At 46.2% G+C, this 23,612-nt stretch overlaps 1 protein-coding gene across 6 annotated transcripts in view; it reads left to right on the plus strand.

Annotated features, from left to right (window-relative positions):
- The first annotated feature begins 1,408 nt into the window (after nucleotides 1-1,408).
- Nucleotides 1,409-23,612, plus strand: part of ZBTB17 (zinc finger and BTB domain containing 17) — a 293,373-nt gene continuing 271,169 nt past the window's right edge. For 2 of the 6 annotated variants that reach the window (XM_069240108.1, XM_069240110.1), the window contains exons 1-2: nucleotides 1,432-1,522; nucleotides 2,949-3,946. Coding sequence is in view for 2 of the 6 variants with exons in the window: in XM_069240107.1 (XP_069096208.1) it covers nucleotides 1,513-1,522 (10 nt within the window). In the remaining 4 variants the exon portion in view is untranslated. Of the gene's footprint in view, nucleotides 1,523-2,948; nucleotides 3,947-23,612 lie in introns of those variants that run through there. The other 4 variants (XM_069240107.1, XM_069240106.1, XM_069240111.1 and 1 more) reach the window with 3 other exon arrangements.

Below are 23,612 nucleotides of genomic sequence, written 5' to 3' on the forward strand. Positions count from 1 at the left end.
TCTCCTACCTCGCTGCCAGATCCTGGAGACCCCCCCTTCACCTCCTAGCATCACCCTCACCGGTGGATTTCAGGAAGGGAATCAAGACCTGGCTGTTCAACTGAACCCCCCTCCTCTGCAGGGTTCAGAGCACCTGGAGACCCTCACGGTGATTAAGCTGCGCTTTCCAAATCCTGTTTGAACACCACTCCGTTTCTGACAGGCCTGCTGATAATCACTGAGATGTACCCATCCCTAAATGTATCCAACACGATGAAGCCACCTAATTCCAAAATGTTACTTTTCTGAGAAAGACGTTGCTTCAAAGAATGTCAGCGAGCATTAGTATTTGACATTGCAGCAAGAACAACTCAACATGGCTACTGAGGATTCCAGACAACAGACACAGGGCATTAAGAACACCTCTGCCGTTAACATCGACATGTCGCTCACGGTTATTGTGAGATTGCACACAGACGTTCCCCTGAGCCTCTTGCAGCTCACGCTGGCCACTAAACTCCTAGACTCCAGACTGCCCAAACGTCTCAACATTTCTTGCAGCCACCAAAAGTCTTGCGCCGGTCAGGGAATGCCACTAGGAACTTTGCACTGACAACGAGCCAGCATGTGCCGCCCACCAGATGATACCTCTCACTAGTTTTCCAAAGGTGATTTTCAATTTTCAAAGGCCTCTGGGTGAATCCGACTCTTTTTACAGTGGCCCCTGACTTCCTCAACATAAGGCACTCTGCTGTTGCGGATTCGTATACACGAACCGGAAAACACCGTACAGGCTAATGCGTGTTAGGCATCTCACGGTTGCATCTAGGATCCCATCCTCGTCGCCAAATGTGACGTTGACTCTGTGAAATAACACATCAGAACTAGGTCTGGTAGGCGAGACCTAAAAAGTAATATTCTTCAATAACAATATTCGCTAGCTAATTAGTCTATGTATCACGCCGGTGTCAATTAATTTATCAGTATCACAGATAAGGCAGAGAAAAAATGTGAACACACAACGTATCGAAAAACCGTACATAATCAGAAAAATTGGCACCATGTAGAGTTGAATTGAAAAAATGTTCTATCCATTATAGATGCCAACTTGTAACTTTCACAGATATCTGCAAACTGTCATGGGTTTGTATTGCAAATCTAGCCAACCTACAGGTCACCTATCAGAACCCCTGTACTTTCCTTAACTGCTTGAATACAATTTCGGCCCCAACACTCACTCAAACAGCTCTGGTGCAGCTGCGGCTGCCCGTACCAGTTCATAGATTAACGACATCCTGCTACAAAGTTTACAGATTATGTTTTAGACAGCCAGCGTTCCTTTCAAATTTACGCATGCGCGAACTTCCATTCCTCTCCTAACCACGCCCTTGAAGAACTTTTTGACTAGAAGCAGGATCTGTCAGAATCCCGGAAGTGCGTGTTGGTGCGCGCGTTGTTTCCGTCGCTAAAGATGGCGGCGCCCTTGTTGGATCGCCGTCCCGAAGAGCCATGATTTAATGTGAGCTCCGGCGGATGCCTCCAGGTGAGAAACGGCGACGGGGTTGAAGGGACGGTACATGGGTGTCAGTAACAGGCGGTGGTGACATTGGACTCGCTCTTCCAAGTGACCTAGTTGTCAGTGCTGCTTCCTGGAAAGAGAGTATGCTAGTGAGATTTGGAGGCAGGGGTATTGTTGATGAGAAACTTGCGTTAAACTTATCGATGGTTCTAGCGGTGGACCTACCTAGAAAAAATAAAAAGGGGGACGACAGAGAAGGTGCAGACGGGAGTCGGTGGTAAGGAGAGTCGCAGGAGCTTCAAGTGGGAGGGCCCATTACTTTTGAAAAGTAAACAACGTTATTAAACCCCATTACATATATACTATCGTCCAGGTCTTAGTAGTTGTTCAAAAACAGATCGAGAAAACCTACAGTAGAGTTGTCAGTTGAGCATGCCATGGAGACTGGCAGTTGCAAGTTACACCCATCATTTCAGAGAAATCGTTGCAGCGATCTGTTTGGATTTTGTCACAAGTTCCTATTCCAGATATGTAGCTTGCTAGATTGTGCGTGCGCTCAAGGATATTTTATATCTTTATCGTACATATTGAGGTACTTGAGCTAGACTTCCCTAATCAGCTGTGCCCTCTACGGATAACATATGCTAGCAGAAACCTGTTTAACTTCAGGTACTATGGATTGAACAGTATTGTGCATGCGATATTCTGTTGAAATCATACTCTTCACAAGCACTGACAATGGGAGCTGTTTTGACACGTGTGGTGAAACGGTTTTCACCATGCTTCACTCATGCAGCATAACTAGTGCCGAGATAGAGCAAGCCCCACAAACAAAAACAGGTGCAAGTTGCTAGTAGTAGCATTGCAAGGCTGCCCTACAAAAAAAGCGCAGGTACAACACCGATATTACAATTGCTTTCCTTCTCACACACAAAGACCATTTTGTGAAGAAGTAGTGCACACTTACCATCGTGTACACAACTTATATGACATGGACGAATGCAGTGGATTTTCCAAAGCACACGATGGATTTAATTAATCGGATAGCACCAGATGAGTATACAAATCCTATGCAAGCACGAGTAAAATACTTGAGGGAGAGAAAGACAGCAGCTGCCCAGGTAATGGTGCACAAGATCAAGAATGCAGCAGGACCTCAGATACGTCTCTCTCCTTCCCCCACAATTGCTGGTCTGCCCCTGTCAAACTGGCAAAGCCCCCTCACAGCCGTGATAGGGCCTTTCTCTGTCGAGATGCTGTTTCTGCCTTACCCTCCCTTGTGGTGCTTCATTACCCAGGTAGGTCTTCTGTTCATTTTCCATACTCTCTCTCGATGTGAAGTTTAGTGATTGCCAGCAAGGGCATACATCTATGGGTTTTTGTTAATTGTTATACTGTTGTCGGAAAGACTATACGCAGGCAATGACTGTGGCAGCTCTTTTTGTTTCAGAGATGTGGTGCTGAGTGCAGTGGCCCCAAGAATAGTGTAAGAACTCAAAATGACTATTAACTTTGAGCTCAGTCTCGCACATCCAGAGACCCGCAGAAAAATGAACAAACGAGTTAAAGCAACAGAATCTGGTCTTCCTGATGTATCCTCAGATGCCATACAACTCAAGGATACAGAAAATGATTAATGTCTGATGCAGTGATGTTGTATCAGCGCGTGAAGGATGGAATAGGTTGCTCAGAACGTACGCTTTTAAGTTATTCTACAATGGCAAGTTTGGAATTACTGTATACTGGATCAAGGTGGTACTCAAGCCAAAAAGGTCTGTTCTTGTTTTTTTTCGATGAAGTGGACTCACAGGGCACCTGTTTTATCTCTGTGGCCCAGGCAGCTGCCGTGGGCCATTGTTGTCCTCAGCTATTCTGGCAGGGATGGAGTCTTTAGGAGGTCAGACAACAGTCTTCATACACTATGAAAATACTAGGGTGGACTGGTTTTAAGACTTCACGCAGGAATTGTTCCAGACTTCATGCCGGCTGTGCAAAAACAAAGGTGGAGCTTTGATGGTGTGAAGAGATCTGATTCCAAAATAATGTTGTAGTTTTCTGCAAAGCTTTGAGTTTTGGCAGAGTGGGAATCCTGGCTCTTCCTCGGGTCAGAGGATATACAGGACTGGTTTGAGAGATGATGTAAACATGGGCGCATCAGAATGCTTAGCCGAAAGGGGTGACCATACATCATGGGGGTCTGTGACGAACATTGAATAAAATGGAGGTGCATACAACACTAAAACAATCTGGATTGGACCAAGTGAGAAAATGCTAAAAGTGGGAACGTCTGAGCTATTAAGGGCTGAAATGTTTCACTTATGTAAGATCATTGGTGAAGGCGAGGACTTGTTAAGGTAGAGACAATTGGCAATGAAACAGGAGGAATATGATGTTTACTAGAGAATGAGGCTTAATCCAGTTTCATAATCACAGAAATGGATTCATGAGGTGAGTATAAACTCATGGCATGGTTGATCAGACAGGATCTAGTGAATATATCGATTTCAGTAGTCTGACTGTACTGGGAAATTGGTTACTAGTAGGGTTGAGCTATGATATTCATCTATGACTCCGGATGCACCCACCTACAATACAAAATAATGGACCTTATTGAAAATCTGCCAGTGAAAAGTGAGTTCTCAAATCAGGAAATTATGGATGATGAAGTTAGGGTTGTGCTATTGGAACTTCGAATCAGGGAAAGATTAGTACTGAATGATCTTATGCTGTTCTGATCTAAAATGCTACACAGCTGAATAGTGCTCTTCCCCACTGATTCCTTTCTTGACATAGGAGAGGAGAAATGACAGAAGATTTTAGATTGCCTTGATTTACTAGAATGAAAAGCCTTGGGATCAATGAATTCTGGGACTTCTGGTAATTAAAAAGAGATGGGTGTAGTCCTGACTTGTTAGTGTGGATGTTACTGTTGTATACAAGGGCCTCTGACAAGAGGCTGGTAGAACATAGTTCTGTTGTCTCATTTTCCACTTAACTTGTGTATCAGACAGAGGTGCTTTTTGCTCTGGTCTTGGAACAATTGATGGACCGTTTCAGGAAAGAGACCATAAGATCACGCACCTTCTGTTGTTGCCTATGCAGCATTAATCAATATGATTGGATTGATTTCCAGTGTTTATATATATATATATATATATATATATATATATATTTATATATATATATATATATATATATTTATATATATATTGCAAAAGCCCCACTTCTGAGTCCCTGGTGCCCTTTTCTGAAAGATGGAAGATAATCTCCATGGCTTCTTATGGGCTGGTGGTGAGATATACATTATATATTGGAATGTATGATGGTGGAATCTCGGTCCTGGAGATATATATTATATTTCAGCACATCTATAGTTGTCAGTGGATAAGGCCTTTGAGATGCAGAAGGAGCCCTTGCTTAGGATGTACAGGTGTAGGGTAGGAGACAAGGAATTCCTGCACTGCATTTATGGACCACAAATAGCAAAATCCCTCCTGAACCCAACTGTAGTGCTTGTAAGGACATGGAGAGTAATGCTGGAAAGTGAGAATGATGCAAAAACGCGTGAGGTAGGTGGCTGAGTGGAACTTTTTGAGTATCACTGAAGTGTGGAACATGTGGGGTAAAAATTCAGTGTTGTAGTTTTTGAAGCATAGTCAGAGTTTGGCATGTCTAAGACCGAGGTTTATTAAATATATACAATTGCTTTATGCTTTGGGTAGATATGTTAAGCCGGGAAACACTTGCTAGAGCATACTGTGGTATCCGGGTTAGAGAATTGTGCTGTGATAGAATGTTGGTCAATATATTTACAGTTGATGAAAAGAAAAAGCATCCCAGGGATATAATCTCCTTCGATTGTTTAACAGCAGATGCTCTTGTAGATTCAGGGGCATGGCTTATCTTGATATCTAATTAAGTATTTGACAAAAAGGTGTGTAATAAGATACATTTGCATGATCCTGATGTTATTCCAGGTGGCCACAGTGGTCAAACCATTGCCTTGAGGGGTTTCTTGAGGCTGAAATCAAATTCAGGAGCAACAAGATTCATGGGAAAGTATATGTCCCGTTCAACGGGGACAGTGTTAGAAGTTGGCCCCATCAGATGGATCTTGGTATTATCCTTGTGTCTAATGCCAATCCTTTGGTTATATAGAAGGAAGCTTACATTATGGATATCCAATTGAACAATCTGCATAGTTTGGGTTTTGCTAAAACTAATGACAAAGCCAGGTCCACAGATTGATTACTGGAGGTGTTTGAACATTGTCTATTTTGATTGCTCTTTCTGTAGTTTAACATTTGTCTTCTCTTACAGAAATAGTAGTATGTATTGTTGTAATATTTTGTTTGCTTATGGTGTGTTAATTTCGTTTTATTTTGTTTATTAAGGAGGGAGGTGTGTGATATCCGCATTAGATGGTATAGAGAATTGTGCTGGAATAGAATGTTGGTCAACATTCCAGGTTGGTGATGTTCTGTGGGTAGTGTTCCAATCTTGACAGTTGAGCCTGGACCAGGGATGTATGGGATGTGTTCGGGGTGCTGCTAATAAGTAACTTTCTACACATTACTGCCTACAGAGTAATCTTTACATATACCACATTGGAGCATAGATTATTGGAAAATGAGGTGGCATCTAAGGCCGCACACAGAGGAGTTGAAAGAGTAGTGGAAGAAAGATTTTGGAAGAAATTGATACAGTAGCTGATTTGGGCTGTGGTGTGTATGGGGGTTTGGGCATTGACACATTCTAGAGCAATAGCTAGTTGGGCTGGTTTTAGGTCAGTTCAGGTATGAGTTGCCTCATCAGGATGTTTACGAGGTTGTGGGCAAAAAGTAACATACCATCATGTTTTTTCCCTTCATGTGTACTAGACTTTAATCTCGAGGTTCATTTTAAATTGTCAATATTGGGTGTCTGGGGCAAAATAGAACTTGCCAGATGCCACAAACATTTTTTAGATGTAACTTTTGCTCTTGGCTGACTATATTTTGCTCAGACTTGTGGGGTGTAAGGAGTCCTTTTTATTGGAAGTATAGTATGAAAATCTTGACTGGCAGATGGAACAGTTGACACAAGAGCAGCAGGTGCCCCAGTAAATTCAGGAAGATGTGAGAGGTGGCACTGCCAGCTTTAGGGAGGTACAACTGTTGAAGTTGCACTAGGCACTACAGTCTAGGGGGCTTCCTCTGTATGACAGTCGGAACCAAGATAAGAGCAACTTGCAAAGATGTTTGTGTGCTCTGCATTTTTCAGGGAATATTTACAACAACACGGTAACTCTGGTGGTTAATGTACTTGATGGAGACATCTGCGTTTTGTTGAGTGACAATTTTGACTCCTGATATAGTAGCCTAGAGGGTTAATGTTCCTGCTGCCAAGCACAGCGTGTAACATGCAGATCACAGATTAGTATTTTATGTAAATAGCTCAGTTGGGCAATGCTTGTGTCTCAGAGAACCTTTTGTTACTTGGAGTTCGTAAATAACGATCCTGCTAATATAGCACATTGAGCTCTAAACTGGCGTCAAAGGTTTAGCATCTTATTTTTTTTCCCTTCAATCTTTGTTATTAAAAAAAAAAATGGTTTCTTTGGGTAGCGTACAATTTTATTATCATAACACCCAAATAATTGCGTTACGTTTATAGGGAAGATTTATTAACGCTTTGTGTCTCGTTTCTGCCTTAAAAGTTATGCAAATTTGGTGTGAAATGTTGTTTTGGGGCTTACTTTCCAGTGCAAATCCTGAATTGCATTTAATAGGAGCCCTAAAGTTGCACAAAATAGCACTTTGCACTACTTTATGTGAAAGAAGCATACATGCCGTTGGGGTTATATGGACTTTTTCATGTACTCACCCATAGATCCCTATCAAGTAACTTTGGTAGAAAATGATTGCCATAAAAAAAAAATCCAACTTTACCTATCAGCCGTATTTGTCTATGTTAACGCTCGAGTGCTCTACTTTGTTTTTCTGCCTCATGCCTGCATATTTAAAAGCAGCTGCAGCACACCCCTAATGGCTGTCTTCTGCAAGCCAAGTTATTTAGCTGATATACATTTGTTGCTGCTGTTTTTGTAAAGTGTGCTGTTTGTCTTTTTTGAAAACCGTTAATCTACAATTAATGCTGGAGGGAAAGGGTGCTTAGAACTTGGGGGGGAATTGATCTATCAGTGACCATTTTTGTTCGCCCATGTTTGTCTTTGTTAGTGCTCTAGCGCTCTACTTTATGTTTCCGCCTCATGCCAGCGTATTTAAACAGGGCATCATTGTTACTGCGTGCAACAGGTGTTCCTAAGGTAAGCCTGTCTGCGCCCGACCATGGGGCCAGAAATGCTGCCTCTGACACTTCAGGTAGGTTGTCCTATTCTGTTGCTCACTTATGTGTTATGCGACCACCCACATCCAGAACCTTTCCTCCTTTCTCTGACTTAAAGCAAGCAGTAACGTCCAGGAAATACTCTTCTTGTAATTTTAAGACTGCCATTCCAGAGTATGAATCTGGTTTGAATCCCTTAGCCCAGGTAATGACCAGTAAGTCTCACTCTATCCATGACGGTGGAGGCTTTAAGTTTTTCAGCCTCAGTTGACGGTCACTAGTAAAGCATCACTGAGATATGCGTAACCTTTTAGCTGATTACGGCCAGAGGCAGTTTTTTTAAGGAGACATGGTTAAACCCTGCGTCAGGACCTGACATTATCTTAGCTCTACCTCTGTCTTAAAGGAATTTAACATTGGATAGAGATAAATACAAATGTGGAGGCATTGCTATTATCTTTGAAGAGCATTTTTTGCGTGATATAGACAACCTGTTGATTCCAGAATGTGAAGCTTTGTTGTCTAGTTATCAGTGACTCACAATTTTGCATTGCCAGAGCTCTCATTTATCACCCACCTGGCAATGCATCAATTTAGAGTTCAAGTATCTCAGAAGCTCTGGCTCCATCTATTCTTTACTATGCCAACTTTACTATTGTAGGCAATCATAACATCCACTTTTGATAACATAGCCTGTAAAACAGCAGCATTCTTAATTGAGGACTTAGCTGCACTTGATATGACGCTTATTACGCAATCCCCCCACTTATGTGGCTGGCCATTTGGTAGAGCCTATTTTTTTTTTCAAATCTTGGCAACATTCAGACAGATCATGCTATACCTTTGCCATGGTCTGACCACTTTGCTGGCCCGTTTGCTAACCCTCCCCTCCCAGGAGTTCGTACTCGAGATGACCAGGCAAGACTCCTCTGCAGGAATTGGTCGAAGTTAGATCTTCCTGCTCTTAATCTAGCATTGGAAGCCAACCCACCAGTATTGAGCCAGTCGGTTGATAACGACTTAGGAAAGGTGGATGCAAGGATCAGATCCTCCCTTGACATCCTAGCTCCTATTAAATGCAAAGTAATTCTTAGGACTCTTCCTCCCGCTCCATGATACAGTGAATCACAGCATCAGCTTAAGAAACAATGCAAAGGCCTGGAAAGATTGTGGCGAAAGTCCTATTACAATGAAGCTAAACAAAGCTACAGGAGGGCTTTAAAGGACTATCAGAAGCAGTGCTGCGCTTCTAGAGCTAAATACTATGCAGGTCAAATTGCCGCAGTGAATAATTGTCCTAAAACCCTTTTTAGGGTGGTATAAAGTGTCTCTGCCCAATCGGTGACCACCCCTACTACCCCTCTTTCTCAGAACACAGCATTTTAAAAGAAAAACATAGAGAATATTCAAATTACATTCTTTGATACATAAATAACTGGTTCGGATGATTCCCATCTGTATTCATCTGGTGTCTTGCATACCTTTTGTCCATTAGAGGTTACTACATTCATGTCACTATTGGCGGACACAAGGCCAGGATCCCCACTCGATCACCCGTCTCAGCTAAATTAGACTTGCAATGATGGAGCTTCTTACTCAACTCCTTACACTTCTCTTATCGAAGGACGTCTTCCTGTAGCATGGAAGCAGGCCTTAGTCACACCTTTACTTAAAAAACCTAACCTTGATCCTCTCAAATGGTAAAATTATAGGCCCATCTCACTCCAATCTACACTTGCCTAGGTGTTGGAGAAATATGTCAAACAACCACTTTCATCATATGTTGAGCTAAATAGGATACTGCACCCATCGCAATCAGGATTCAGGGCTGGTGACCCTACTGAGTCAGCACACCTCAGCATGACGGAATATCTTTGAGGTCAAGTGGACTTGGGCTGTACTGTGGCACTGATTCTTTTAGCTCTCAGTGCTGCATTTGGCACTGTTAATCACTTCACTTTGCTTGGTAGGCTAGAAGGAATGGGTATTCAGGGCAGAGCCTTGTCGTAGCTCAGGTCTTTCCTCTCTAACCGCACCTTTCAGTTGCTTTCACATCAACACATGTCTAAACCTCATCTAGCCTCGGGAGTACCGCAAGGCTCTACGCTTAGTCCACTATTGTTCAATCTATATGTAAAGCCTCTTGTTGAGATCCTATGGGTAGACACTTGTTTCCTACGCTGATGACACCTAAATTGTGGTATCCTTTTCAACTAAAGATCACCACAATGCAGAAGCTGTTAACATCTGTCTCGCCCAAGTCTCAGCGTGGATGAACACCAATTTGCTGAAACTCGATGGAGGCAAAACAAAAGTTCTGCTGGTGGGCAGTCATCCCCATCTTTGTGAGTCCTCATGTTTGGCCTGTTAACGTGGGTCTGTCTCCCTCACCAGCTCTAGTAGTTTAAAAGTCTGGAAGTGTGGCTTTCGATAAATTGACTATGCGTTTCCAGATAAATAAGGTGGCGGCCACGTGTTTTGACATTGTTAAATGGCTGAGGAAGAACTTGGCATGTATTCCGGCTTCTGCTCAACAAACTGTGGTCCGAGCTCTGGTAGTTTCCAGGTTGGATTATGGTAACGCACTATATCTGGGTGCGACAAAAGCCTTGCTGAAATGGCTTCAAGTAGTTCAGAATGCTGCATCCCACCTACTTCTGCATCCACCCATATCTACTCCCTGAATCCACCCACATCTACTTCTGTAGTCAGTCTATTACATACTTTACACTGGCTCCCTATTGAACGGCGAGTCCAGTTCAAGACTCTTTGGTATATGCATAAGTGCCTTGCCAACACAGGACCAGTGTTTTTGAGACGGTTGGTATCGGGGTACTGTCCTAACCGCACACTTCGATCTAACCAGCCGAATCTGGCAATAGTTCCTAGGATCAGGCAGTCTCATGAGTGTGGTTGGTCCTTTGCATTTCTTGACCTCCAGCTCTGGAACAAGTTGCCATATACATTGAGAGCTTGCAAATCGCTGACAGCTTTTTGAAAGTAGCTAAAATTCTGGCTGTTTACACCTTCCTTTTAATTGGGACGGTCATGGCTTGATGACCTGGGTAAGGAGGTGACTAGCGCTGAGAGAACTTTTCAGGTAGCCATGAGCTTGGGGCTGTAGACTGTCGGCAGCAAAAACAAAATTCTATGGTGGGCAGAGGATTTCAAGGCAAAGTGAGGTTGGAGAAGGTACTTACTGTGACAGTCATCTTGTTTTCCATTGAGGAAATATAAATTAAGGCTGCCTATATTACTTTTTGTTCTCGTTAAAGTGTTTTCATCACCTTGCTCCTTTTATTTTCACTCCTGCACAGTTTGTAATGCACTTGAATTTCATTTTATTATTTTTAACCAGTGGCTCTTACATGAATATGGTTTTGCATGATGTTCCTTTTGTCTGTAAAGATGATGGACAAGGATAAAGAAGATCTGACAGCTGACATTTCTGCTAGAGGAGAGTGGTGAGCACACATGCTCCGTACAATAGAGCAAGGGACATAAATGGATTTATTTATGCTTCAGTGAAAGTGATAATGAAAATTTGGGAGGCAGCATTTTTACCATCCATAAGAAATCCGGACAATCTAACCACCAATTGAAGAACCGGGAAGCCTCAATAATAACCAGGATAGGTATCTTAGTCATGCTCCTGTCTGGACACAGAATGATTGCCTCATCTGCCATCTTCCGGGCAGGCAGATTAGAAAACAAAGAAGTGGTGAGTGGAAGAGCCAGCAGTTCTCTGCAAGGGGCCTGAACTTAGGAAGAGCTGGCAGGGTCCAAAATCTATCCTCCTCAAACGAAATCCTCCATCTTACTACCCTACTCCAACCTTAAAAGTTGTAATGACCGCATCAGAGAGTACCTTCAGTAGTTACTACTTGGGGACATGGGGAAGGACAAAGGGCACGCAGGGACAGCTGATCCCCCAACTGTGGTGGTTGAGACCATTTGCCACTGGTGTTCTGGAGCCCGAAATACTATGGCTCAGCAACTGGACCAAGTGCAACTTTTTCTGCATTTGACTTTTAGGATAGCGAGGACAAGCAGGGCATAAGCTTCTCAGGGAGGAAGCTGGGGGGAAGGAGGGGGAATCACGTTCTCAGTACTTCACAGTCAGTCATCAGACACAATAACTTCAATCTCTAGTTCAGTGCTTGTCTTTTTAGGCGAGAAAGTACTTTTTAATCTCAGAGCTTTACTCAGTACTACACAATTTAATCCACAATGCATGGTTCTTGGAGCACTACACCTCTTATCTATTTCCGTGCTGTCTCTCACCTGGTTGGCCATATATGAAGCTGTCCGTAGCAATTTATGGAAGCAGCATGATTAAGACTTGGGTGCAGATTCTAGTGTCCCATAAGTCAAATGTTGAGTTAATTTACTTATTTACTTAAGTTCCTACCCCTAGTGGCTAGGGTGTAGAAATTGAATTCCTTAGTGCTTGGTTAGTGCAAACTTGGCATCTTGATCTCACGCAAACAGAGGCCTGCAATGATTAGGTACAGTCACTCAGAGGCCAGGTGTGACCTATGTCTGTCTTAAGGCATCTGCCCGGATTTGTTGGTTGCCGTTCCTCTCACCCCTGTACAGGTGCTCATTTAACACCTGTGGCCCATCCAGGTTTTGAGATGGGTGCAGCCTTGACTGGGCCGACTGTTGCAGTTCTCAATGGGCACCTAGAAGAGACCAGAAAACCCTCTTCAGGCAGCATCGCTCCTGGCATCACTCTCAGGTATTCTGCTCTCACTGGATGTGCCTCTAACCCGGAGCATGCTTGCTTCTCCTCCTGGGCAGTCTCTCCTCCTGCAGAGCCACACAGACTCCTTCCCTCTCTTAGCAGTCAGGAATCTAGACGGACCCTCAGCCCCTCCAGCAGAAAGTGCAGACTGCAAGGTTTGTCCCTCCTGCACCTTGGGAGACTGACTGTCAGACAGCAGCCCATGTCACATACCTGTTCGAATACTCTGCAGGGCACTCTCTTCCTTGATCATGAAGAAGTTGGAACTGCAACAAAGTGAAGTGGTTTAAATCCCAGTATTAAACATATTTTTTAGAGTGGGAGTGTGGAAATACTGTATTAAATGTCAGGACCGTTATTTCTCTGTCAAGTGTTGTAGGAAGTTGGCTCTGTATGCACTATTTCAAAGTAAGGAATAGTATGCACAGAGTCCAAGGGTTCCCCTTAGAGGTAAGATAGTGGCAAAAAGAGATAATACTAATGCTCTATTTTGTGGTAGTGTGGTCGAGCAGTAGGCTTCTCAAAGGAGTAGTGTTAAGCATTTGTTGTACATACACACAGGCAATAAATGAGGAACACACACTCAGAAACAATTCCAGGCCAATAGGTTTTTGTTATAGAAAAATATATTTTCTTAGTTTATTTTAAGAACCACAGGTTCAAATTCTACATGTAATATCTCATTTGAAAGGTATTGCAGGTAAATACTTTAGGAACTTTGAATAATCACAATAGCATATGTACTTTTTACATAAAACACATTTAGCTGTTTTAAAAGTGGACACAGTGCAATTTTCACAGTTCCTGGGGGAGGTAAAGTAACGTTAGTTCTTGCAGGTAAGTAAACCACCTACGGGGTTCAAATTGGGGTCCAAGGTAGCCCACCGTTGGGGGTTCAGAGCAACCCCAGAGTTACCACACCAGCAGCTCAGGGCCGGTCAGGTGCAGAGTTCAAAGTGGTGCCCAAAACGCATAGGCTTCAATGGAGAGAAGGGGGTGCCCCGGTTCCAGTCTGCCAGCAGGTAAGTACCCGCGTCTTCGGAGGGCAGACCAGGGGGGTTTTGTAGGGCACCGGGGGGGACACAAGCTCACACAAAAAGTACACCCTCAGCGGCACTGGGGCGGCCGGGTGCAGTGTGCAAACACGTGTCGGGTTCTCAATAGGTTTCAATGAGAGACCAAGGGGTCTCTTCAGCGATGCAGGCAGGGGGGGGGGGGCTCCTCGGGGTAGCCACCACCTGGGCAAGGGAGAGGGCCTCCTGGGGTTCACTCCTGCACTGGAGTTGCGATCCTTCAGGTGCTGGGGGCTGCGGGTGCAGGGTCTTTTCCAGCCGTCGGGATTTTAGAGTCAGGCAGTCGCGGTCAGGGGGAGCCTGGGGATTCCCTCTGCAGGCGTCGCTGTGGGGGCTCAGGGGGGAGCAACTCTGGCTACTCACAGTCTCGGAGTCGCCGGAGGGTCATCCCTGAAGTGTTGTTTCTCCACCAGTCGAGTCGGGGTCGCCGGGTGCAGGGTTGCAAGTCTCACGCTTCTGACGGGAAACGTTGTTGCCTTTAAGTTGCTCCTTTGGAAACAAAGTTGCAGTCTTGGGTGAACAGGGCAGCTGTTCTCGGGAGTTTCTTGGTCCTTTTAGAGCAGGGCAATCCTCTGAGGTTTCAGAGGTCGCTGGTCCTGGGGAAAGCGTCGCTGGAGCAGTTTTCTTCTGAAGGGGGGAGACAGGCCGGTAGAGCTGGGGCCAAAGCAGTTGGTGTCTCCGTCTTCTCTGCAGGGTTTTTCAGCTCAGCAGTCCTCTTCTTCTTAGGTTGCAGGAATCTAAATTCTTAGGTTCAGGGGAGCCCCTAAATACAAGATTTAGGGGTGTGTTTAGGTCAGGGAGGGCAGTAGCCAATGGCTACTAGCCCTGAGGGTGGCTACACCCTCTTTGTGCCTCCTCCCAAGGGGAGGGGGTCACATTCCTATCCCTATTGGGGGGATCCTCCATCTGCAAGATGGAGGATTCCTAAAAGTCAAAGTCACTTCAGCTCAGGTTGCCTTAGGGGCTGTCCTGACTGGCCAGTGACTCCTCCTTGTTTTTCTCATTATCTCCTCCGGCCTTGCTGCCAAAAGTGGGGCCATGGCCGGAGGGGGTGGGCAACTCCACTAGCTGGAATGCCCTGTGGCGCTGGAACAAAGGGGGTGAGCCTTTGAGGCTCACCACCAGGTGTTACAGCTCCTGCAAGGGGGAGGTGATAGCATCTCCACCCAGTGCAGGCTTTGTTACTAGCCACAGAGTGACAAAGGCACTCTCCCCATGTGGCCAGCAACATGTCTCGAGTGTGGAAGGCTGCTCAAACCAGTCAGCCTACACAGGTAGTTGGTTAAGGTTTTAGGGGGCACCTCTAAGGTGCCCTCTGGGGTGTATTTCACAATAAAATGTACACTGGCATCAGTGTGCATTTATTGTGCTGAGAAGTTTGATACCAAACTTCCCAGTTTTCAGTGTAGCCATTATGGTGCTGTGGAGTTCGTGTTTGACAGACTCCCAGACCATATACTCGTATGGTTACCCTGCACTTACAATGTCTAAGGTTTTGCTTAGACACTGTAGGGGCACAGTGCTCATGCACTGGTGCCCTCACCTATGGTATAGTGCACCCTGCCTTCGGGCTGTAAGGCCTGCTAGAGGGGTGACTTATCTATACTGCATAGGCAGTGTGAGGTTGGCATGGCACCCTGAGGGGAGTGCCATGTCGACTTACTCGTTTTGTCCTCACCAGCACACACAAGCTGGCAAGCAGTGTGTCTGTGCCGAGTGAGGGGTCCCCAGGGTGGCATAAGCTATGCTGCAGCCCTTAGAGACCTTCCCTGGCATCCGGGCCCTTGGTACCAGGGGTACCAGTTACAAGGGACTTACCTGGATGCCAAGGTGTGCCAATTGTGTAAAACAAAAGTACAGGTTAGGGAAAGAACACTGGTGCTGGGGCCTGGTTAGCAGGCCTCAGCACACTTTCAAATCAAAACATAGTATCAGCAAAGGCAAAAAGTCAGGGGGTAACCATGCCAAGGAGGCATTTCCTTACACAACCCCCCCCCCCCCCCCAAACGAAAGAGGATGAGACTAACCTTTCCCAAGAGAGTCTTCATTTTCTAAGTGGAAGAACCTGGAAAGGCCATCTGCATTGGCATGGGCAGTCCCAGGTCTGTGTTCCACTATAAAGTCCATTCCCTGTAGGGAGATGGACCACCTCAACAGTTTTGGATTTTCACCTTTCATTTGCATCAGCCATCTGAGAGGTCTGTGGTCAGTTTGAACTACAAAGTGAGTACCAAAGAGGTATGGTCTCAGCTTCTTCAGGGACCAAACCACAGCAAAGGCCTCCCTCTCAATGGCACTCCAACGCTGCTCCCTGGGGAGTAACCTCCTGCTAATGAAAGCAAAAGGCTGGTCAAGGCCATCATCATTTGTTTGGGACAAAACTGCCCCTATCCCATGTTCAGAGGCATCTGTCTGCACAATGAACTGCTTGGAGTAATCTGGAGCTTTTAGAACTTGTGCTGTGCACCTTGCTTGTTTCAGGGTGTCAAAGGCTTGTTGGCATTCTACAGTCCAGTTTACCTTCTTGGGCATTTTCTTGGAGGTGAGTTCTGTGAGGGCTGTCACTATGGATCCATATCCCTTCACAAACCTCCTATAGTACCCAGTCAAGCCAAGGAATGCCCTGACTTGAGTCTGGGTTTTTGGAGCTGCCCAGTCCAGAATAGTCTGGATCTTAGGCTGGAGTGGCTGAACTTGGCCTCCACCTACAAGGTGTCCCAAGTAAACCACAGTTCCCTGCCCTATCTGGCATTTGGATGCCTTGATAGAGAGGCCTGCTGATTGCAGAGCCTTCAAAACCTTCTTCAGGTGGACCAGGTGATCCTGCCAGCTGGAGCTAAAGACAGCAATATCATCAAGATAAGCTGCACCAAAGGACTCCAAACCAGCAAGGACTTGATTCACCAACCTTTGGAAGGTGGCAGGGGCATTCTTTAAAACAAAGGGCATAACAGTAAACTGATAATGCCCATCAGGTGTGGAGAATGCTGTCTTTTCTTTTGCTCCAGGTGCCATTTTGATTTGCCAGTACCCTGCTGTTAAGTCAAAGGTACTTAAGAATTTGGCAGCACCTAATTTGTCTATCCGTTCATCAGCTCTAGGAATGGGATGGGCATCTGTCTTGGTGACAGATTTAAGTCCTCTGTAGTCCACACAAAACCTCATCTCTCTCTTTCCATCTTTGGTGTGAGGTTTGGGGACTAAGACCACTGGGCTAGCCCAGGGGCTGTCAGAGTGCTCAATTACTCCCAACTCCAGCATCTTGTGGACTTCCACCTTGATGCTTTCCTTAACTTGGTCAGACTGTCTGAACATTTTGTTTTTGACAGGCATGCTGTCTCCTGTGTCCACATCATGGGTACACAGGTGTGTCTGACCAGGGGTTAGGGAAAAGAGCTCCGCAAACTGCTGCAGGACCTTCCTACAATCAGATTGCTGTTGGCTAGAGAGAGTGTCTGAGTAGATCACTCCATCCACTGAGCCATCTTTAGGGTTTGATGAGAGGAGATCAGGGAGAGGTTCACTCTCAGCTTCCTGATCCTCATCTGTTACCATCAACAGATTCACATCAGCCCTGTCATGGAAGAGCTTAAGGCGGTTCACATGGATCACCCTCTTGGGGCTCCTGCTAGTGCCTAGGTCAACCAGGTAGGTGACCTGACTCTCCTTCTCTAGCACTGGGTAAGGGCCACTCCATCTGTCCTGGAGGGCCCTGGGAGCCACAGGCTCCAGAACCCAGACTTTCTGCCCTGGTTGAAATTCAACCAGTGCAGCCTTTTGGTCATACCAAAACTTCTGGAGCTGTAGGCTGGCCTCAAGGTTTTTACTTGCCTTTTCCATGTACTCTGCCATCCTTGAGCGAAGGCCAAGTACATAGTCCACTATGTCTTGTTTAGGCTCATGAAGAGGTCTCTCCCAGCCTTCTTTAACAAGAGCAAGTGGTCCCCTTACAGGGTGGCCAAACAGAAGTTCAAAGGGTGAGAACCCTACTCCCTTCTGAGGCACCTCTCTGTAAGCGAAAAGCAGACATGGTAGGAGGACATCCCATCTCCTTTTGAGTTTTTCTGGGAGCCCCATGATCATGCCCTTTAATGTCTTGTTGAATCTCTCAACAAGGCCATTAGTTTGTGGATGATAGGGTATAGTGAATTTATAAGTCACTCCACACTCATTCCACATGTGTTTCAGGTATGCTGACATGAAGTTGGTACCTCTGTCAGACACCACCTCCTTAGGGAAGCCCACTCTGGTAAAGATACCAATGAGGGCCTTGGCAACTGCAGGGGCAGTAGTCGACCTAAGGGGAATAGCTTCAGGATACCTAGTAGCATGATCCACTACTACTAGGATGTACATATTTCCTGAGGCTGTGGGAGGTTCAAGTGGACCCACTATGTCCACACCCACTCTTTCAAAGGGGACCCCCACCACTGGAAGTGGAATGAGGGGGCCTTTGGATGTCCACCTGTCTTACCACTGGCTTGACAGGTGGTACAGGAGACACAAAACTCCTTAACTTTCTGGGACATGATGGGCCAGTAGAAGTGGTTGACTAGTCTCTCCCACGTCTTGGTTTGTCCCAAATGCCCAGCAAGGGGAATATCATGGGCTAAGGTCAGTATGAACTCTCTGAACGCCTGAGGCACTACCACTCTCCTAGTGGCACCAGGTTTGGGATCTCTTGCCTCAGTGTACAGGAGCCCATCTTCCCAATAGACCCTATGTGTTCCAGTTTTCTTGCCATTGGACTCTTCAGCAGCTTGCTGCCTAAGGCCTTCAAGAGAGGGACAGGTTTCTTGCCCCTTACACAACTGCTCCCTTGAGGGTCCCCCTGGGCCTAAGAGCTCAACCTGATAAGGTTCTAACTCCATAGGCTCAGTTCCCTCAGAGGGCAGAACTTCTTCCTGAGAAGAGAGGTTCTCTTTTTGTTGTTGTGTTGCAGCTGGTGTCCCAGCTGGCTTTCCTTTTCTCTTGGTAGGCTGGGCCCTTTTTCCAGACTCCAGCTCTACTGTTTCACCCTGAGCCTTGCACTGTGCCCTTGTCTTGACACACACCAGTTCAGGGATACCCAGCATGGCTGCATGGGTTTTCAGATCTACCTCAGCCCATGCTGAGGACTCCAGGTCATTTCCAAGCAAACAGTCTACTGGGATATTTGAGGAGACCACCACCTGTTTCAGGCCATTGACCCCTCCCCACTCTAAAGTTACCATAGCCAAGGGATGTACTTTAGTCTGATTGTCAGCGTTGGTGACTGGATAAGTTTGTCCAGCCAGGTATTGACCAGGGGAAACCAGTTTCTCTGTCACCATGGTGACACTGGCACCTGTATCCCTCAGGCCTTCTACACTTGTCCCATTAATTAAGAGCTGCTGCCTGTATTTTTGCATGTTAGGAGGCCAGGCAGCCAGTGTGGCTAAATCCACCCCACCCTCAGAGACTAATGTAGCTTCAGTGTGACACCTGATTTGCTCTGGGCACACTGTTGATCCCACTTGGAGACTAGCCATTCCAGTGTTAGCTGGAGTGGAGTTAGAAGTGGTAGTTTTCTTGGGACAGGCCTTGTCTCCAGTTTGGTGTCCAGGCTGATTACAGCTACGACACCAGGCCTTTTTGGGATCAAAGTGTTTACCCTTGTACCCAAAATTGTTTTGTGAAGAGGCTCTGGGCCCACCCTCCTGTGCAGGTTTTTGGGGGCCTGAAGAAGACTCTTTACTATTTTTGTTTTTGGATGTCTCAACACTCTTCCCCTGGGGAGGCTTTGTGACCCCTATCTTTTGGTCACCCCCTGTGGTAGTCTTGGTCACCCTAGTCTTGACCCAATGGTCCGCCTTCTTTCCCAATTCTTGGGGAGAAATTGGTCCTGGGTCTACCAGATGCTGATGCAGTTTATCATTTGAACAATTACTTAACAGGTGTTCTTTCACAAATAAATTGTACAGCCCATCATAATTATTAACACCACTGCCTTGAATCCAACCATCCAGTGTTTTCACTGAGTAGTCCACAAAATCAACCCAGGTCTGGCTCGAGGTTTTTTGAGCCCCCCTGAATCTAATTCTATACTCCTCAGTGGAGAATCCAAAGCCCTCAATCGGGGTTCCCTTCATGAGGTCATAAGATTCTGCATCTTTTCTAGAGAGTGTGAGGAGTCTATCCCTACACTTTCCAGTGAACATTTCCCAAAGCAGAGCACCCCAGTGAGATTTGTTCACTTTTCTGGTTACACAAGCCCTCTCAAAAGCTGTGAACCATTTGGTGATGTCATCACCATCTTCATATTTAGTTACAATCCCTTTAGGGATTTTCAATATGTCAGGAGAATCTCTGACCCTAGTTATGTTGCTGCCACCATTGATGGGTCCTAGGCCCATCTCTTGTCTTTCCCTTTCTATGGCTAGGATCTGTCTTTCCAAAGCCATTCTTTTGGCCATCCTGGCTAGCTGGATGTCCTCTTCACTGGAGTTATCCTCAGTGATTTCAGAGATGTTGGTCCCTCCTGTGAGGGAAGCAGCATCTATGACTACTATATTTGTAGACAGGGCTTGAGAGGCCCTGTTCTCCCTAGTTAGGACTGGTAGGGGGGAATTTCCCTCCAAGTCACTATCTTCATCCTCTGTGTTGCCATCCTCAGAGGGGTTGGCCTTTTCAAACTCTGCCAAAAGCTCCTGGAGCTGTAGTTTGGAAGGTCTGGGGCCCATTGTTATTTTCTTTATTTTACAGAGTGACCTTAGCTCCCTCATCTTAAGATGGAGGTAAGGGGTGATGTCGAGTTCCATCACATTCACATCTGTACTAGACATTATGCTTCTAAAAGTTGGAATACCTTTTAAGAATCTAAAACTAGTTCTAGGTTCTAATTCAAACTTTCACAAAACTTTTAAACTCTAAAAGGAAATGCTAAACGGGGACTAACACAAGGCCCTAGCAGGACTTTTAAGAATTTTGAAAAATAGCTCAAATTGCAAAAATCAATTTCTAATGACAATTTTTGGAATTTGTCGTGTGATCAGGTATTGGCTGAGTAGTCCAGCAAATGCAGTCTTGTACCCCACCGCTGATCCACCAATGTAGGAAGTTGGCTCTGTATGCACTATTTCAAAGTAAGGAATAGTATGCACAGAGTCCAAGGGTTCCCCTTAGAGGTAAGATAGTGGCAAAAAGAGATAATGCTAATGCTCTATTTTGTGGTAGTGTGGTCGAGCAGTAGGCTTATCAAAGGAGTAGTGTTAAGCATTTGTTGTACATACACACAGGCAATAAATGAGGAACACACACTCAAACAATTCCAGGCCAATAGGTTTTTGTTATAGAAAAATATCTTTTCTTAGTTTATTTTAAGAACCACAGGTTCAAATTCTACATGTAATATCTCATTTGAAAGGTAAGTACTTTAGGAACTTTGAATAATCACAATAGCATATATACTTTTTACATAAAACACATTTAGCTGTTTTAAAAGTGGACACAGTGCAATTTTCACAGTTCCTGGGGGAGGTAAAGTAATGTTAGTTCTTGCAGGTAAGTAAACCACCTACGGGGTTCAAATTGGGGTCCAAGGTAGCCCACCGTTGGGGGTTCAGAGCAACCCCAGAGTTACCACACCAGCAGCTCAGGGCCGGTCAGGTGCAGAGTTCAAAGTGGTGCCCAAAACGCATAGGCTTCAATGGAGAGAATGGGGTGCCCCGGTTCCAGTCTGCCAGCAGGTAAGTACCCGCGTCTTCGGAGGGCAGACGAGGGGGGTTTTGTAGGGCACCGGGGGGGGACACAAGCTCACACAAAAAGTACACCCTCAGCAGCACTGGGGCGGCCGGGTGCAGTGTGCAAACACGCGTCGGGTTTTCAATAGGTTTCAATGAGAGACCAAGGGGTCTCTTCAGCGATGCAGGCAAGGGGGGCGGCTCCTCGGGGTAGCCACCACCTGGGCAAGGGAGAGGGCCTCCTGGGGGTCACTCCTGCACTGGAGTTGCGATCCTTCAGGTGCTGGGGGCTGCGGGTGCACGGTCTTTTCCAGCCGTCGGGATTTTAGAGTCAGGCAGTCGCGGTCAGGGGGAGCCTGGGGATTCCCTCTGCAGGCGTCGCTGTGGGGGCTCAGGGGGGAGCAACTCTGGCTACTCACAGTCTCGGAGTCGCCGGAGGGTCCTCCTTGAAGTGTTGTTTCTCCACCAGTCGGGGTCGCCGGGTGCAGGGTTGCAAGTCTCACGCTTCTGGCGGGAAATGCTGTTGCCTTTAAGTTGCTCCTTTGGAAACAAAGTTGCAGTCTTGGGTGAACAGGGCAGCTGTTCTCGGGAGTTTCTTGGTCCTTTTAGAGCAGGGCAATCCTCTGAGGATTCAGAGGTCGCTGGTCCTGGGGAAAGCGTCGCTGGGGCAGTTTTCTTCCGAAGGGGGGAGACAAGCCGGTAGAGCTGGGGCCAAAGCAGTTGGTGGCTACACCCTCTTTATGCCTCCTCCCAAGGGGAGGGGGTCACATTCCTATCCCTATTGGGGGGATCCTCCATCTGCAAGATGGAGGATTCCTAAAAGTCAGAGTCACTTCAGCTCAGGTTGCCTTAGGGGCTGTCCTGATAGGCCAGTGACTCCTCCTTGTTTTTCTCATTATCTCCTCCGGCCTTGCCGCCAAAAGTGGGGCCATGGCCGGAGGGGGGCGGGCAACTCCACTAGCTGGAATGCCCTGTGGCGCTGGAACAAAGGGGGTGAGCCTTTGAGGCTCACCGCCAGGTGTTACAGCTCCTGCAAGGGGGAGGTGATAGCATCTCCACCCAGTGCAGGCTTTCTTACTAGCCACAGAGTGACAAAGGCACTCTCCCCATGTGGTCAGCAACATGTCTCGAGTGTGGCAGGCTGCTCAAACCAGTCAGCCTACACAGCTAGTTGGTTAAGGTTTCAGGGGGCACCTCTAAGGTGCCCTCTGGGGTGTATTTCACAATAAAATGTACACTGGCATCAGTGTGCATTTATTGTGCTGAGAAGTTTGATACCAAACTTCCCAGTTTTCAGTGTAGCCATTATGGTGCTGTGGAGTTCGTGTTTGACAGACTCCCAGACCATATACTCTTATGGCTACCCTGCACTTACAATGTCTAAGGTTTTGCTTAGACACTGTAGGGGCACAGTGCTCATGCACTGGTGCCCTCACCAATGGTATAGTGCACCCTGCCTTAGGGCTGTAAGGCCTGCTAGAGGGGTGACTTATCTATACTGCATAGGCAGTGTGAGGTTGGCATGGCACGCACCCTGAGGGGAGTGCCATGTCGACTTACTCGTTTTGTCCTCACCAGCACACACAAGCTGGCAAGCAGTGTGTCTGTGCCGAGTGAGGGGTCCCCAGGGTGGCATAAGCTATGTTGCAGCCCTTAGAGACCTTTCCTGGCATCAGGGCCCTTGGTACCAGGGGTACCAGTTACAAGGGACTTACCTGGATGCCAGGGTGTGCCAATTGTGTAAACCAAAAGTACAGGTTAGGGAAAGAACACTGGTTCTGGGGCCTGGTTAGCAGGCCTCAGCACACTTTCAAATCAAAACATAGCATCAGCAAAGGCAAAAGGTCAGGGGGTAACCATGCCAAGGAGGCATTTCCTTACAAGTGTCCTTACACAATCTGCCACTCCTTGCACAATCTTTATTAAAAGTGATGCTTCTCACAGTAGCCAACACTGGAGTATTTTCTGACCTGGAGTGCTCACGTTATGGGTCCAGTGAAGTGTGTGGTTTGTTCACTTTGCTTTTATCAGCCACTCTAAAGCAGTAAATGGAGACAGACAAGACTCCAGGTATGATCCGAAAACGTCCTCACCTGGAACACCACAAAATTCAGTCCTACACTTCACCCCTGTTATCCCCCAAATTGCGGTTCTCCCGAGGAACTAAACTGCAGCACTTTTTTTTTAACAACTTCTTCAAGGCCTTTGTTAATGTAATGTGTCTCCATCCTCCTCACTTTGTCTGGATCCCCACCCTTCAACCACAT

The sequence above is a fragment of the Pleurodeles waltl genome, chromosome 6, assembly GCF_031143425.1.
Source record: "Pleurodeles waltl isolate 20211129_DDA chromosome 6, aPleWal1.hap1.20221129, whole genome shotgun sequence".
Classification (NCBI taxonomy): Eukaryota; Metazoa; Chordata; class Amphibia; order Caudata; family Salamandridae; genus Pleurodeles; species Pleurodeles waltl.